At 32.2% G+C, this 19,341-nt stretch overlaps 1 protein-coding gene and 1 long non-coding RNA gene across 2 annotated transcripts; one reads left to right on the plus strand and one right to left on the minus strand.

Annotated features, from left to right (window-relative positions):
- Window positions 1-672: 672 nt before the first annotated feature.
- Window positions 673-7,490, plus strand: LOC139493301 (uncharacterized). Its single transcript, XR_011656969.1, has 3 exons — window positions 673-704; window positions 1,146-1,307; window positions 5,297-7,490. It is a non-coding gene; the product is annotated as an uncharacterized lncRNA (long non-coding RNA).
- Window positions 7,491-8,333: 843 nt separating this feature from the next.
- LOC139493296 (cysteine-rich venom protein VAR5-like) lies at window positions 8,334-19,101 on the minus strand. Its single transcript, XM_071281549.1, has 6 exons — window positions 18,605-19,101; window positions 17,754-17,891; window positions 17,057-17,272; window positions 15,676-15,782; window positions 10,539-10,630; window positions 8,334-8,974 (listed from the first exon to the last, which is right to left on the minus strand). The coding sequence occupies exons 2-6, from the start codon at window positions 17,886-17,888 to the stop codon at window positions 8,583-8,585; spliced, it is 942 nt and encodes a 313-aa protein (XP_071137650.1). The 5' UTR covers window positions 17,889-17,891; window positions 18,605-19,101; the 3' UTR covers window positions 8,334-8,582.
- Between the last annotated feature and the right edge of the window lie 240 nt (window positions 19,102-19,341).

Raw genomic sequence — 19,341 nt, forward strand, 5'->3', positions numbered from 1 at the left:
TTTTACCCACTAGGTGTAAGTGATAGGTAATGGTCTAAGGTCCAATGGGCCAAATGGCCAAGATGGGAAAATTTCACCATAGGTCCAAAGGTAGGTTTCTTTTATAAATTGCTAATTTATATTTTCTGTGCACACCATACATTAAGTACAACAAATAAACCTTTCGTATAATCAAATGTGAGCGCATTCCGCTTGTTCAGAAGTAGAATCTTTTGTCAAAACAAATCTGTCTGACAAAAAAAATAGCAAAGCACGAGTGCAATTTTCTATTCTTGTAATGCAAAACTATTGATAATTTTTAGGAACTACTTGACAGGATGCCGAGACTATGGAAAGCTATTTCTTACAATATCACAAAATTGATTTCTTATGGAAAAGTCGATGTCATGTCGATGTCATTACTTTTTAAAATTGCGCGCATTACGCTGTTTCGTATATGAAAAGCGAATAAAGTAATAAACAGGAAATTACATGTTAATTTGAAAAAAAAACATTAAATAGTGTCTTCGGCTGCTCACTCATATATAGAAACAGATTTTTTGTGATTTTATGATTCATAAAAACATTTAAAGTACGTTCGAATCTCTTGCAACTTTTGGGTTTATAGACATATCTGAAAACTGGCTGCTAGCGAAGTGGCTGCTAGCGAGTGGCTGCTAGCTTGAGCCTGGTTGATAATTGGAGCATTTTGAATAGCGAACTAGGTTTGTTTGTCTTTTGTTAGTATTAGTATTTCACGAAATTACTTACTGAATCTCGATTGTACATAGATATATAAACCCATCAATGGGAAATAGTAGTACACATAAGACAAAACAAGGTCAGCTTAACAACGCCTTCAATGGAAGCGTATACACCGTTCGATATAATAAGACTAAATATATAAGCGACATCTTGTGAAACAACCAAATAGCTAAAGAAAAAGATTAGATGTTGGTCTCTTGTGGACAGTTGTCTCATTGGCAATCATACGGGATTCATACTACATTTTCTTTTTTATAGGTTGAAAAAAATAGTCATCAGAACAAAACCAATAAGTCTTCGACGGAAAAGTAGAAAAAATTATAAATAATGATATTTATAATACTACATGAAGTACATAATGTACTTCTAGGTTTACTCATCAGATGTTGTTATTTTTCTAGGATGTGGACTAAAAGCTGCCTTTGGACTATTCGTTTGTGCGGATAGTTGTATGTTTTTCCTGATATGTTGGGATGGAACAAACCTAGTGATATTATGCTATTCACAAACTATGTGTAATTGTGAATGCTATCACATGAACTTCTCCCTTCAGTTAGCTTCTTGTGAGTATTCAATAGTATTAAAAGGTTACAATGTACTATATCCAATGGGGTAAAAAAGAAAGAAAAAAAGCTGATGACCGTAACTGCATTCACGGTCATCCCTAGATGAATGATGAAAAATTAGGTCAGTTTCTGTTTTGTCTGTTAAAGGCGTTCTATAAAATAAAAAAAAAGCATTCATTGATACGATGTAAAAGATTCACACGGAAATCGAAAATTACTTATGAGAAATGTGTACGAATTCGAACTGGAAATTGGATTTAAAAAAAATCGTTATAAAGATGTTCGTAAATCATCATTATAATATTTCCAAGATGACCGTAACATATTACAAGGATGACCGTGATTGGTAAACAGATGACCGTAGTTTGAAAAGGATGACCGTAATCTATAAAGGATGACAGTAACTTTTAAAGGATGACCATCAATTTAAAGAATTATTCGTACATGTATTTGTCACATGATTACCTCTAATTATCAAATATTAATTAATAGTGTTGATATAAATCGTATTTATAAGACAGCATTATCCTTAAGATAGAAGAGACTAAGACGTGCTTCAAATTCATAATTCAAATTTACAACAAAATAAAACTGTCTGTCAAAATGGTTCAACATTATGATCAGGTTGTGAGAAAATTTAGTTTAAAAAGTGTATAGTTTTTGCAACAACAAAAGGCAGATTGCTTCTCGACATTTCAAAGACATAAAAAATGTAAAGAAACATGACTTTTTCACAAAATTCGAATAAAATAAACTACTTTTTCCGAATAAAAGCATTCTATTTGAATGAATAAAATGGTTCTCATCGTTATTTTGTATAATCATAATATGAAACTTGGTGAAAAAAGAAATATTTACACAAAATTGATTTTTCTGATCGTGAAAGAACCCGTACCGCTTTTTTGAAGATCGTGAACATGATCGTGAAAGATATGATGCTACGAAGACGTTTAGATTGTTCTTCAATTATATAATAATTAATTTTTGTTATAGGTACTGAGAAAAACTTAATAGGCCGATATCCTCAATAAATTGAAGCATTTTATGTATATATCTATTAGCCTGTAAATAGTTATCAAAGGTACCAGGATTACATCCGGCACAATAACTCTTGTTCAAACATAAACCTCGAGGAGCCAATGAACTAATACTTATAAAGACAATCCATATAATCGCTTGCTCAAGATATAAGCGGAGTAACAGGAGAACAAAAAATACAAACAAATTATTATTTGTGCATTTGTGAACATGAGAGTTATTTGTATAATAATTGGCTGATTGTAGGATGAAGGTTTTTATTGTCATGTGAAGTACTCACTTATCACGAGTTATAGGATAACTACATTTTGTATATTAGATCCTATAAATTACATGTCCGTCAGACAGGATTCACCTGACCTCGACTTTATCTCATTTCATGGATCAAGAATTAGTTTTGTGGTCAAGTCCGTATCGCGGATTCTTTAAGCTTTGGGATAACTCTGTTGTTATGAGTGTATGGTGTACATGTTTTACTTCTGCAAGGTTTCAAATAACATTGACCTTATAACCATGCATCATTTGGCAATGCTCGTTTTATGTTGTTTGGCCTTTTATACCTGTATGTTATAACACCACGGTATTTGGTGTATGGTGTACCTGTCTGTCTGCATGTTTCATGTATGACGTCAATTGTATTAGATATATCGAATGATAGTAAGATGTCCATGTCTGGCCGTCGGTAGGGGTTAATATACTATCGACCTTATGTTCCAAATTAATTGACCAGACCTAACTTTTACATTTGTCAGTTTCTAAGTGTGAGGATCGGAAGACCTATATTTGGTGTACGGGATGTTTGTAGAGATCTGTATGGCATGGTTCATCTGACCTTGACCTCTTTTTATGAACCATTGACAATCTTAAGCGTACATGTATTTGACACTTCTAGTTAAACTCTCAAGTGATATTACAGACGTTGAAAAAATATACTATCATAACTTAAGCAGAAGAGACATTTCAGCATTTGCGCTCTGGTATTCTTTAGTCTGTAGTACAAAGTTATCTCATTGGAAATCAATTCACATCTGCAACGTTGTATAACGACAAATAGAACTTAAGGAAGTACTGTTGAACAAAATGTTGGGTATCCTTCAATCTCAAATTGTTCATGAACGATGCTATTTTTACTGTAAGTGTTTTAAGGTAACACGATACCGAATGGCATATCTCCCGATTTCCAAACTTTTTGGCACATGTGTTCTTTGATTCGAGTTACATCAGAATATGTAATAAAAAATGGGGGTCACCATTTTTGTTTTCTTGGTATTTTCATAAGAAAACGTCAATTTTGGCGACAAATTTACTTAGGTATATAGGGGAAATGCCTATTTTTCGGCTTAAGTTTTTAGATTTTCCAATGGATGGCTATGTTCTGATATACGGAGAAAAACAAAAAACTAACATAATATCCAGGATTGCATACTGAATCCATACACGTATAGAAACTTATATGTCACCATCCTTGTTTTTGAGATAAATGGCTTCAAAGATGATTGATACCCTTAGAATTTGGCCGAAAACGTGTGACGTTATTGAATACAGAATGTAACGTTATATATTATTCCTACTCAGAGAAATGGAAAACAAAATATGTGTCGGAATCTGAATGGTGTTTATTTTATTTTATTTCCCCTGTCGGTAGTCGTAAATTTCCTAGTAATGCAATATGAAATATTTCGTCCCGCTAATAGAAATTTCATTCAAATGAATTAACATTAATTTTGTCTGATTTTCACACCAAACGAGCATATTGTAATTCAGTGGTTGTGGTTTGTTTATGTGTAGTCTGTTTCCCGGCCGTTATTGAAATTCTTGATAAAGATGAACATTAAAGCTATTATTTTTTTTAATTCAACACTTTATCATCGAAAGTTAAATAAAAAAAACCTAAAAACTTCAAAATAGTTACAGGTTTCAACCAGTTGCAGGTATATAAAATGGTAAACGATATATTGATTTCTGATTACAACATGCATGAGTATGTACCGCAAGACGATAAATAAACGTGTACTTATTTTAATTAAGAAAAGTGAAATAAAATATATGGCAACGTATGGATGTATCATTCATGATGATTTTTTTTTAATTCAAATGTCACTTGCTTCAGATATATAAAATAACTCTCAGAATTTGATTCATTGCTGTTGTGCCGAAGTTTGCGTTAATTCCTAAAACGATCAATATTCTAATTGATACGAATATTATTCAAGTGATATTTAAATTTCCTCGTTGGTCTCTGGAAGATTTGTGTAAAACATGTTAAATATTTGTTGTCGAGTTGCTGTCTCATTGAAATGTACCCAAATCAGATTTTGTTGAAATATTATGGTATATTAAAACCGGTTATATTAAAAAGAGAAACGCATTTCAACAAGGTGAAATCAAATATTTTATTATTTAATATTTTATATATATATTCTTCGTATGATTTAAGTATATGATATGACTAAAGTAACTGAATTTCGTATGGTTGTGTAATGTGTACAATGTACAACCAATCTATACTTTTCTCAGGTTGGTTGTATGACTAATATCTTTACATTATATCCATTGGATTAATATATGTGATTTTTGTTTCATACTTTCTGTGCCTAGTCCAAAGCTAATGGGTATAGTCTTTTTTGATGGACTTTTAAAATCAAATGATATGTATACGACTCTCCGACAAAATGTAAATAAAAAGAGGAAAACCCGCCAATAACGTACCAAAATAGTCACTGTGAATTTTCGAATGGCTTGAAGTTGAATGGTGTCTTATGGCAAAATTGCCAGTGAAAGAAAAAGTAACCGAATAGCAACAATATATTTTTCTAAATATTCTTTACATATACATAGTTGTATGTTTATATTCTGATGAGGGAATAAAGAAGGAAAAAAAACAGAATCCCCATAATGAAGTGTATCATTCACATTTATAATAAAATATAAATGTTTGTTTCTTTCAGTTGGAATGCTACTAATTGGAGCCATAATTCACGGGACTAATGACCCTGATAATATAAATTGGACCTTTTGGTTTTGTTTAACATCGGCTCTCCTCTGTCTTATACTAGGAATAATGTGGAAAATTACCCAAAAAATGAAAAGATTTGTGAAGAAAGAAGCAAGTGGGGCTCTAGATGGAATGGGTGCTGGTGTCATTGCTGGAATGATATAATGACAGAATTAAATAAACTTTCTAAAGAAAGAAGCAAGTGGGGCTCTAGATGGAATGGGTGCTGGTGTCATTGCTGGAATGATATAATGACAGAATTAAATAAACTTTCAAGGTGTAAATGATTATTAATAGTTTATTTGTTTGACGTATTTATGATAATGGTTTAAAATTTGACTCAGTAGACTATTTTAGCATTACAAGATTAACTATAATAGGTTCTGAAAAAAGTCGGCACATGTTTTGAAGTAAACATAGAACATATGTGACTCTCTAGTCGTAACTTTCTGTCTGTAAATAAGTATTCTTGTCAGTTTTTAGCTTTGTATAATTTTCGATTCAGTCAACCCCTTTACAAATGGTTTTATAGATGATAGAAGAAATGGGATATATATTATCCATCCAAGATACAGAATCAGTCGGTGCACGGCTAAAACACAAAAAGAAAAGCAACAGCGATTTTATTAATGTATGTTGCGCTTTTAAACCCCTTTGTCGGGTTAAAGGTTGGTTGGGCGCCCGCAGCCATCGTTCGCTGTGTGCCTGTATCAAATTTTTTAGCCTGAATTGCATTGATTGTCGTTTGTTGGTGTACACCTGCTCTAAAACACATTACGGGACTATAAAAATAAAGCAACTGTACATGTACCGACCCCTATGCAACCTGTATCAATCGTATTCGTTGACCTTAGCAGATTTTCATCAATATATACTTTACTCGACCGTGATGGAAGTTGTCATGATTAGAAATTCGACAAATGTCACCATCAACCAACTCGTCTTCTTTATCTTTTCAACATGAACATTGAAATTAATTGAAAATATTTGAAATTAAAATATGTATGTAGGTGACATTATATAAGGTCCAAAGTCATAAAGTTGAAATTTGCATAATAAAGATGTCGGTATCAAAGTACAATGTACTAGATAGCTCCTTAAATATTCATCAAATTCAATAATTATTATTCATATACACATGTATATAAGAAGATGTGGTATGAGTGCCAATGAGACAAGTTGAACTCTCCATTCAAGTCACAATTTATAAAAGTAAACCATTATAGGTCAAGGTACGGTCGTCAAACTCGGAGCCTTGGCTCACACCGAACAGAAAGCTATATAGATATAGGAAGATGTGGTGTGAGTGCCAATGAGACAACTCTCCATCCAAATAACAATTTATAAAAGTAAACCATTATAGATCAATACGGCCTTCAACACGGAGCCTTGACTCACACCGAACAACCATACGATATTAATTTATTGTTACTTGTTGCTGTTAAGTATCCATCTTTAAAGATAATATCAACTAGTATTTGGAATTAAACATTTTTACAAATTTTAGAACATGAAATACATTTGTCTCGCAGTTTTATACTTGAATAAAACTGCAAATGTAAGTAAACAATATTCTAGCAAAATAAAATAATTTTCTTGTTATTATCTCAAAACTGAATTGTGAGCTGTACTCCCTTTTGACCGTTATATTTTGTTTCCTGAATTCATCGGAAGTATCCTACGTAAAATGTAGCAAATTGGTTTAAATTCATATCTTCAATTTCCTTGTTTGATTAGATTTAGTTAAAGATTCTGACACTCAATTACAAGTGCTTAATATAAATTGTTTAGTAATATTTTATCAGTTGGTCAATGAACTTTCCATAAAACAATGAAAGACCCAGATGATAACATGTCAATTACTGTAATAAAATAATAAAAGAGATGTAAAATATAATGTACCATATGATTTCAAATCTCAGTCTATGACATATTTTTATAATATTTTCATCCGAATACTTTCATAGTAAACAATACATATAGGAGATCTCATGGGTGATTTTAATTGGAGGCGCCAGCAGTTCAATTACTTCGTTCAAACCTTGAAATTCATTTTATAGGGAAAACGGTACTATTTATTCTGCCATAGGCGACAATACTAACATTTTCTAAATTTACCACTTTTTATAATAAAAACCTGGATAAAACAGTTATGTGTGGTGTTAATACTTGCTCTTATTTTAAAAATTGAAGCCAAATAGTATCATGACCAATTTCCAACGGAGCTTGTTTATGTTATCCATGCCCACCGTAATTTTACACCAAATTTATGAAATTTTGGAAGCCTTTTCAAATAATTCTCTAGAAAATATTTCAATAGGTTTTAAAATTTATGTTGTAGATATACACACTGCAGTTATTCATAGATAAATAAAAAAATATATTGTACCCTTAAATCCAATCACAGCGCTCCTAAGTTGACTTCCTTCAACTGTCTTGGGTACACAAAAGGCCAACCTAATGCTTGGAAAATGTAATAGTACCGTTTTCCCTATAATTACCAACCACATGAAGTGAAGGAAGCGAGACCGGATGAGTCGACCAGGTTTGTACTAAAATGAGCAACGCGACGGGTACCACATATGGATTAGGATACTAGTAATATGCTTAGAACCCTTCCGAAGCTCATTTGTATTTGTATGTCAAGCTTTACTTGGTAAAAGAGACGCAAGCGCTCGCTGAAATATGACAGTGAGAGAACGTAATTTTGTGAGAATTCTGATTCAAATCAAATAAAAAAATTAAGTCCAAGAATTTTTGTGCACAATCGACTTATTATGTAAAATACAGACGATTTTATTCAATACGGATTTCTGAATTGCGCATTAAAACATAAAGAAGTTTTAAAAAACAACAACAAAAACAAATTAAATCTCAACAAAATGGTGTATTTTATACAAATACTTTTGAAAGTTTAAACTATTACTTTATCTGGCAGTAAATGGTGATAAAGATGAGTTGTTAGCTGGCAAATAAGATTTATTTCAAAAGAAAAATAAATGAGTTTACTACAAATTCTACAGTTAAAAACATGACAAATACATAAAACAAATATTCCTTACTGGACAGTTTAATCAGATACATATAGACTTGTCAAGTCTCCGGGTGATACTATGGTCTGTATATAAAAAAGAGCATCATATTAGATACATATGCATGTCATTTTTTTCATCTGGCTCAAATCTATAATCTGAAGTATCATGAGCATATATAACAAACATTTTTTTCATTATTGAAATTTACGAGCTCCAACTGTATGACCAGTTAGTGGTAGGTGTCCCTGTATTTTGTCCACTGGTCCAAACTTTTCTTCTTATGTTCATATTTCTACCCGTGTTCCTATTCCAACTTTGTGGAAGATTCCAGTTCCTACTTGTTCGTGGCTGAGAATTTTGATTGTTTGTTTGAATACCTCTCCTATTGTTTCCTGATGTCCAGCTCCAAACGACTCTACCATTTGGTTTGTTCTCTCTGGTGGTAGTTATACGCCTGTTTTGATCAGGTTTGGTACGTTGATTTTCATTGACGATCTTCCAGGGACTATATTTCCAATCTGTTCCTCCGTTAACGTTACTTCTGCTGTTGACTTTTGTTGGTGTATCCGGGACATTTCGGCCACCTGTAGCGTGATCTACAATATAGAATTAAACAACTACAAGCTGGTATTATTTGACTAGAAATTGTTACCAGTTAAGTCGATCAAATCGTTATTATGAAATGATTGATGACGATTACAAATATATTTAAAAAACTTTTCAATATTCACTTTGAAATTTCATTTTGTCTTCTTTTAAAAGTATCTGAATCAGTCAATGGTATATGAGCCAGTCCATGCAAAAAGGTACAAAAAGTCCTTTTGATAAATTTTACAGGACACGTTATCAAAGTTTGTTATTTGAAAAACGATTTTATCCGGGAAAAAATACATTAATGTAAACATTCATAAAATGTCAATTCTATCCCGAATTTGTAAATTAAAATAAAAAAAATATTTTTTGTATTTGAGCAAGTGTAAAATCATTTGTTTCCCGGGCTAATGCTATACTGACCAGACACTATAGAGACAAAAAGTCAATAGTTTTCATCAGTTCTACAGGTTTAAAGAAAGTAAGCCAACAATTAACATGAGGGAAAATACAAAACTTATGTCATCTTGTGTTTTAGAAATTGAAAGTTAAGTTAAGTTAAGTTAAGTTTACTTAATTTAAGTTAAGTAGGTTAAATATTATTTAAATCAACCGCCGTTGCACGGAATTCGAACCGTTGCCCGGTTTGATTGCATTGATATCAGCAGCGTAAGCGAGAGCCTTATCGCCACTGCTACCGAAGTTAGTTAACATTATCATTTAGCAAATCAAGCTATTTAAACTGTACTTTGAAAATGATTGAAATATATGAAATTATAATTCATTAAAGATCTTAATAAAATGAAAGGAAAAAAAGAGGGGGGGGGGGGGGGGGGAGGGGCTCAGCACTTGCAGGTGCGTATAGCTTTAGGATACAAGGAAAAGTAAATGTGTTTTATAAATCACAAGTCTACTAATAATAAGTATGCACACTTTTTAGAATTTCGTAATTTTTTCGTTTTTGTACCTTTTCGCACGGACTGGCTCATATATCAATAAACAAAATGATATATCTCAAGAACTCAAGAAACTAAATGGTTCATCTCAAGACACTATTTGATATATATCTCAAGTCACCAAATGATTTATATCTCAAGACACCAAATGGTATATCCCGAAAACCAAACGGTACATCCCAAGAAATAAAATGGTATATCCTAAGCCATGCACCAAATGGTATATCTCAAGAAATCAAATGGTATATCTCAAGTTACCAAACAGCACATCTCACGAAACCACTTGGTATATCTAAGAACCATAATGGTACATCTGAAGAACCCAAATGGTTTATCTAAGGAAACTGAATGGAATATTTAAAGAAACTTAAAAAAATTAATGATATATCTCAAGAAACAAAATAGTTCATCTTAAGAAACCAAATAGTACATCGCGAGAAACCAAGTAGTCGTCGTAAGAACCCAAAAAGCAAGTGTTTATAAAAAGGTCAAACTTTATATCAAACCAAGTAAAGAAAATAACTTATACCCTTATTTACTGTAAAAGTTTGTCACCTAAATATAATCTTAGAAATTTAAAACAAGTTATTGAAAAAAAAACACTGTATTATACCTGAACATAGACCTGCATCGCACTTCTGTCCTGATCGACATCTAGAACATGCCTGTCCATTTATGTATGGTTCCCTATTGTTAAAATTTCCTCTGCAAACAAATATAAAAAATGTATAGCTAAATAACATTACTTTATATATTTTTAACAATATTTACAAATATTTAGATTCAGTTTAATAAATTAAATAACACATAGCTGAGAGGGAGATAGAGCAGATTGGTACCCCTCGAAAAAGCATTGCCAATCTTAGTTCCGCCTCTTTCAATAAGCAGCAAAGTTCTCGAGGCTGAGATGAACGTTAGAGATGCTCAATACTGGCAAAATATCATTCCCACTCACAGATTTAGTATTTTTTGAAGAGTGATAAAAAAATAAACATTTCAGCCGTAACCTTTTTAAAGACAACTTTTAAGAACATATTTACACACTTGTTATTTTTTTACTTCCTCCGTATTTTTCAATGCTTCCCAGTTGCTTGAAAGAATCAAGTGGTTTGTAATAAGTTACTATTTTTTGCTTTAAGGTGCATTAACACAACATTTTCCTTACAAGCGATTCTTCATTTTAATTGATAGTTTTATTTTCAGGGCAGTAGATTTTAGTGGTAACTTATACTGAATTCTATAGCCATGATTCAGCAAGATTTGATTTATCAATTCTTTTTTTCAATACAATGTAGTGTTTACAAGTCATAGCGGGTTTTTAAAGGCAGTGCTTTAAGGCCTGACTTTCAAGTCATGAGGTTCATCTTTTCATACGCAATCTATGCAGGGGGTCTTTTGGCCAGAAATAGATCCGGAAATGTTCGAATTTCTCCTCTTCTTTTTATGGTATGATATGGTTTTTGTTTCTTTCATTTACATTGGGGACTAAAGAAACGATCAGTGTGTATTGTTCGTTTTATAGAACTTGTTATTAATGTGTATTTTGCATTATAAGCAGTCAACCTGACTACAAACTATCATTATTTGTATTCCGTGTGGAAAGAGGTCGGGTCGATTTCGAGTGTTATCTGTCATCTTAAGATTTTTTTAATTAGTTCAGACGTTGATATAACAATGAAAAGTCGACTGAACATGATTAATATTGCATCTTCTATAATTCAAAGCGGAATTCGGTTTATAAACGAGAAACCGTAAAGCGTTTTCAATTTCGGTATTAGTTATGTATGTTGTCTACGTATTATCCTGGTTCCCGGTACTACGTTCCGGGTATTAGCTATTTGATATATCTGATGTGTAACATTACGATCAGGTACCAGCCAATCTACGTGTGTATGTGTACATGATTTCCCGCCAAAATGACCGACTTACAGCTATGGAAAAATAGTCCATAAACGTTCCGTATAATGATATGCAAATTCATAATTAATCGTAACTTTTTTTTATCTTTATATAATAAATATAACAAAATGGATTCCACAAAATTGAAAATAGCATTATTTTACGAGGATTTCTAATATTTTTTTCACTTCCGGGCGCAGTAATACGTATGTTTTGAAGAGCTCGAAGAAATTGACAAAGTGAATTGAGAAGGAAACGGATAGATATACGTCCTTGCTATCAGGTAAAACAATTTAAATGTACAGAAAAAACACATTTACTTCACACAAATAGTACAGGCTTAAGCATTTTATTGTCTTATACACGACTGTAGTCTAGTGTTTAAACGAGGGCGGTGACCTACAAGGTACGGGTCATACTGGGTCAAGTCTAAATATGTAAACATATCCACGTGCTATTAGGTAGAAAGCATCGTAATGCAATATCTACAATTTTTTCCTCCTTTATACATCGTTTAACCAGATATATTTCTCTTTCAAATACACTTAAACACGGGTTGTATGTACGTATCATTCTAGTGTTTTCTTGTCCTTATTAAAGTTCATTTGTTGATGTTTAAATATTTTTGAACGACTGAACACAGGACAACAATTATATATACTGAAGACTTGGGCTGTACAATGATAGTGTACGTATATCATACTGATAATTATTCTAGCAGTAATTATGTTAATTTAGGATGTAATGACAGGAATTCATGAGCTACGGCTCAGGCTTTCTGAAAAAATATCAATGACAATGTAAACAGGAACAAAACATTGACACGAATGATGCTCTCTTCTATGTTATAGTTATTTAGGTATGTGTGTTGCACAAGTTTCATAAAAACTTAAGTTATAAAACTTTTTTTCAGGGCACAAACCCACTTTAAAGAGACTTGTCTACTGCCATACCCATCCTATTTTCATGCACCATTTGCAAGCAAGAGACTGAATGGTTTACAAAATTAAAAATCAGGACGGTGTCCAATTAAAACAAAAGAACTAAACTGGATGAATATTGTAGGAGAAATCTAGAGGAAAGTTTTGATTTGTGAAATTGGTTTTCCTGAAAAGTCATTCATCCTAGCCTGCAGAAAGGAACTATAACTGTCCACCACCAACTGACGAGCTAATGTTGAGCTTCACATATGGAATTACTCAAATACCATCAATGTCTATGTTTTCAGCACAGATTTCACAAGTTATGACACAGCTGTGCTTTTTTTTTGTACCTGTTAAAGAGTTGTATACTAAATTTTATTTTTTTATCAATAAATATATCTTGTGTCATTTAAGAACTTGTATTTTGCCAAAAGATGCATACTAGTGAATGAAAGTGGTGCAGTTCATTTTGCTTTGGTATATAGAATTGAATTACAATTGTTCATGTTATTGGTATGCATATAAAAATAAGGAGATGTGGTACAATGTATATACATGATATTTAGTGAGTTTATCAAGCAAAAGTGAATAAGAAATAGGTATAAGCAGTTACAGGTACTACTGTACAATCTCAAACAATGAGAAAAACTCATATCGTAAAGGGAATTTCATATTTACAAGTAAGTTTTGTTTTTGCGTTGAATAATTTTCTTCTATTGTTTTAATTGCAAATATGGGAAGTGGTTAAAATGCTAATGAGACAGCTGTTATATAGATGGCCACAGAGCCTTAATTGAAAACTTCTTTTTCATTCATACCGGTAGATTTTGCCTGGAGTTAGAAACATATCTGCCAACTTTTCAAAATGCACATGGGGGTTTTACGTGAAAGATGGTTCATATAGTCATACAAAACCTTCAAGGGGGCCTTCAAATGGAAGCAGGACAAGTCGCCCCACTGGCTAATCGCCCACTTTTAAAAAAACCGCAACAAACTGATTTATCAAATCGCCCCACATGTGACATTGGTTAAATCATGTTAAATATTACTCCTGCCAACCCGCCCTACTTATAAAAAAACGGTAATATTTAGATTAATATATATATATATAATTTAAAATAAAAACTCGCACCACTTTAATGAAAACTAATCTACACAGAATACAAACAAACCGAAAATTTATTTAATTACTATTATTGATATACAAGTACTGAAATTATAATTCTAAAAAAAAATGTATTGTTGAAGAATATCTAAGTTTTGAAGCTTAGTTATTTGCATAACAATTGAAAAGAAACCTGTTAATTGTATCATAATGCAATATAAGGAATTTAACTTATATTCAACGGGATAACATCTTTTTCCATAAGTGGGGAGAGTTGGCATTACTAAATTCATCCTGGTTAATAATATATTTATCTAGATTTCACCGATTTCCATTAGGTGGAACCAGTTAGCAGGAGTATTATTAACGGAATTTGTTGGCATTAGTAAATTCTTCCTGGTTAATAATATATTTATCTAGATATTATCGTTTTCTATTAGGTGGGGCAAGTTGGCAGGAGTAATATTAAGGGATATAACACATATCACAAGTGGGGCGATTTGGTTATCCAGGTTGGGGCAGTATTTTTTTTAAAGTGGGGCGAGTTAGTGAAAAAGTGGGGCTATTTGCTAATGGGGCGATTTGTCATGGATTCCCTTCAAATATATTCTAATGTGGTTTTTGGCTTCTTCGTGCATAAACAAGCTCATTGCCATTGTTGAATTAATTGTTTTCTTTAAAATAGTCGACAAAATTGCTCTTACAAAATTTCCATTTGGGAGCCTCGAGCTCGATGGGGGAAATACTCTGCAAATACTGACAGTTGGCAGGTATGGTCATCAAAAAAGTTGATGTGTTACTATGTACATTTACCATTATGTTACTTGATGTTCTTGCTATACACCCAGTACAGAGACTAGTCAATCTTTGTGAACTATTTTTTATGGGAGTCATAGAATATGCGTATACAATCAATCATTAAAAATAGTCTATTTATATTGAAAAGGAAAAGTTCTAATATGTCTAAAGAAGAGGGACGAAAGACACCAAAGGGACAGTCAAACTCATAAATTTAAAGCAAACTGACAAGGCCATGGCTAAAAATGCATTTCATGGCGAGGCACAGAAAATATACTGTAAACAGTAGACTATAGATATAGGTGAACTAGGTGCAAAAGAACCCTTAATCTTAAATTCTACAAACCACCTCTGTTCTATGAAAGATAATGATATAACTGGACTAGAAATACACACAACCTGTAATTAACTGCCTTTACAGCGCTTTCGCGCTTGATTTTTCAAGGTGAGATCTAATTGTGACTTGTTTCTCTAAAAGTTTTGGATGTAATGTCATTTTGATAACTGATACATTATGCCTCGTTCACACGTACATTTAATTCGAATCGAATGCGAATCGAATTCGCTAATCGCGTTCCCACACTCTTCTTTTTTAATTCGAATTGATTCGAATTGGTTAAATCGCATTTTTCAATTCGCATTAGAAATGCGTTTTTTGTTAATACGAAATAAAAGTTAACTTCGTTCGGACAGTAAAGCGAATTTGACGCGCATTGCAATACGAATTAGAATTTACGTTTGGACGTATAACGTTTCGAATTCGAATTACGTGTGAACGCAGCATAAGGATGACAACACGATCAGTAAGATACTTGTTTATAATACTTACGGTGGATCATAAAAGCATACTAAATACATGTATTTCATAGGAAAGTTAGAGTTCGTGTTACATATATATTAGTAAGATACTTGTATTTCGTACTTACGGGGGATCATAAAAGCATACTAAATACATGTATTTCATAGGAAAGTTAGAGTTCGGGTTACATATATATATTAGTAAGATACTTGTATTTCATACTTACGGGGGATCATAAAAGCATACTAGATACATGTATTTCATTGGGAACTTTGAGTTCGCGTTACATATCTGTACACCACAACCCAATTGTTTACTGTCCGCCCACACCATCTACAATGTAAACAAAAATCAATGTATGCAGTATTTTCAAAATCATCTTTGATGTCAAATCACAAAAGTTGTTTGAACCTGGACCACACAATTTTATTTCATTAATATTAATATTCGTTTCCTTTGAGACATAGTAAATTAAATCTTAGTCTAACTATAATAATTAAGATTTTAGACAACATGTACACTTGAACTCATCTTTTAAGTGCAATGAGAATTCTACTAAATTTGTCAATCAAAATGTACATGACAGGAAGTTATAAAACATCAAAGCCTAGCAATCATATACTTTGCATAAACATTGTCAAATATAAAAACAAAATTTATTCCTACAAATTTGGAAATTTTCAAGAAAACCGATAGGGAATTATCTGTTTCCTTTTAGATATAAAATTCATGCGTCCGAAACGCTTTTCTGGATTTACTTTTATCAGGAATACTCAAAGCCGAGTATTTGAAAGTCAAGAATCAGTTGAAGAGCTATATGACAAAAGGGACATAAACAAATAGCCAAACCCATATCACGTTATGAATTCCATTCAAAATTATAAAAAGAAACAAATCAAATCCAAAATGGCCAAATTAAACTAGAATGCCTTAATTTTCCCGTATAAACACGCGGCATCGGAACAGTGAGACAAACCCTTAGTGAACAGAAAAAGTTCAAACAAGTTAATTCGAAAATAAAAATAAAATAAAATTCCGCGAAAGTCTATTATTTTTTTTGGCGCAAATTGTTGATTTCTCCGAGCTTTTGTGCATTACTTCTTTTTATTATGCATCCGAATAAGAATAACAGTTAGTTTGTCTTTTTTTAATTGCACTTTTTAAAACAATAAAATCGGCAAAGGGTCTGCAAATAGGTTCCAATACTTGTAGATTTACGGGGGAAGTATATTGTAACAGCCATTATTAAGTACAGAACAGCCATTATTATGTATATCTCTGAGGCTGCGCTAAGTATAGATATATCGATAATTTTATCACAGTGTTGTTTACAAAGCGAAAGAAGCACGTCATATTAGAATGTCCTGTATATTGACAATAATCTGTGCATAATGTCCTCTATAGTAACAATAATCTGTGTATAATGTCCTCTATAGTAACAATACTTGTGTATAATGTCCTGTACATATTAACAATTATCTGTGTATAATGTCCTGTATATTAACAATAATCTGTGTATAATGTCCTGTATAGTAACAATTACCTGTGTATAATGTCCTGTATTTTTACAATTACCTGTGTATAATGTCCTGTATATTAACAATTACCTGTGTATAATGTCCTGTAGACATACTAAAGCCCCTCCCTGGTGAATAGTCTCTCTTCTCATCAAACCACATTTTAATACCTCGCTTTATCAATACATTTATATCTTCACCAACACTTTGCATTGCCAGGTTTTCTCCTCTACCATTCTGCTGATGGCTGTTAGAACATCTGGCAGCCCATGCAGTAGCCTCTTGTTCAAGAGTTGGACTCCAGACCTGGTACAAGTCAGATAAACATGATCAAATGAAGGTATGAAAATACAAACATGAAGGTCGTTAGATTGAAGAAAGGTACGCAGTAAATGAGATAGTATTATACCCCTATGTTACAGATAGTAAAATATGCCTAATTTGACTAATAATATGTTGCCAGTTATAAACTAAAATAATGTTGAATTCAGTAGAATTGATTGGTGCCACTATATGAACAGGAGTTGAATGGTTGACTACTCTATACGAATCCATACAAATTGGCAAAAGTTTTTTTTTAAAATTCTACATGTAGTTGCTTGCATTACTCGTTCAACATCGACAAGTTAATTTCCAAACGAGTATAGACCGTAATAAAGTCAACAATTCTTCGATATAACAGGTTCTAAATTGATATTTGCTATAATTCTTCTGCCAGTCTGGTTGTAGATTGACGATTGTTGTACATTTGTGTTTCCAATTATTAGACAGTGTTAATATTACTTACCAATTTCTGCATGTTGGCTGCATTTTCACTTTTTCTATATCGGTTATGTTCATTTAAAAGCAATGAGCTATATATTGAACCTAAACATGTTCCAAACAATGGTAACAGTACCACGAGGAACGATAATATAACCATTATCTGAAAAAGAAAGACATCACAATTATCCAATATTTGATTGACAAAAAGAACACTTATTCTAACATATGCATCGACGAATATTGTTGTTAGATGTCATTTAGTGCTATGAAACAAGAATGTGTCAATAGTACACGGATGCCCCACTCGCACTATCGTTTTCTATGTCCAGTGGACGAACAGACGGACTTCATACGATCGGATGCACAGTCTGAAAGGCAGAATGCCCCTAATTGAGACACACTTACACATCTGTGTTTCATACGTGATCATTATGTGATATCGTAAATAGACTACGACGACATATAATGGGAGAGCTATGTTTAAAACTATTTGAACTGTGTTCCTTTGATCAGAAAAAAACACCCCGAGATTACCACGTTATGTCAAAATTGAATCACTTATATGGAACAGAATTACAACTGTTACAATGTATCTTCATTTGATGTTTAAAGTTAATTCATAAAACAATATGAAGAAAAAAGAAAGAGATATAGCCATTATTCTAGTTCTCAATATCTTTAGCCGATGCTCAGAGTAATATTTATCTTGTTATAGGGTGGGATTTCTTATGCTGACCCGTCCAGCCACTGTTAATAAATCTATGTTAATTGCTCTTGTATTTCTATGTAATTTCAGTTCCTATTTTTCTCATCCCTGCTTCCTCCAAATTCTGTTCCGATCAGATTTTAAATAATACATGCAAGTATACTCACCTTAATAAATAGAATATCTGAATAATTCTTGTATAGAAAAAACAGTTACAGAAATATTGAATTTCAGTTACTCCTAGAAATTATCAAAACCAATTACACCGTAACTATACGATTTTACTAAACACTTTTTTCCTTTTATCCAAAATCACTCTAATTAAAGCAGAATAAATACGTAATATCAAGTATTATCAATCGTAAAAAGTGAGAAAAACAGTCCACTACTGTCATTATCCGGGGAGTGACGCACAAATTAGATAACACTAATAATTTATACAAAATTAAATTAAGTCGCTTTGGTCTGTCATGTTTATTGTTTTTTTAAATTTTGATGTGACACTTGCACATGTTGCATACAGTCAACAAAGCTATTACACAATTGTTTTTCTAGATAAGATAGATGTATTGAGGCACTGCAATATTTTCCTATTAATGCTTAGATATATATGACAATTGATATTTTTCCAATTTTCTTTAAGACTTCTTCTTGTTATAACATTGAAAGTTTCTGTCGTTATCATGTAAATGATTGTTGAAATGACAGTTTATAGTATACTATACATCACATTCTGTGTATTTTTATAAAAAGGAACAACATTGAACAAGACAGATTTGAACACGTGTTTTGTACAACTATATCATCTACAAGGAAGCTACAATTAACAAATCATTTAACATGTTCAAGACGGGTGGTATTGGACCTTATAATTGGTATCAGTTAGTTTACATTTGGAAAAAAC

The sequence above is a fragment of the Mytilus edulis genome, chromosome 10 (assembly GCF_963676685.1).
Source record: "Mytilus edulis chromosome 10, xbMytEdul2.2, whole genome shotgun sequence".
Classification (NCBI taxonomy): Eukaryota; Metazoa; Mollusca; class Bivalvia; order Mytilida; family Mytilidae; genus Mytilus; species Mytilus edulis.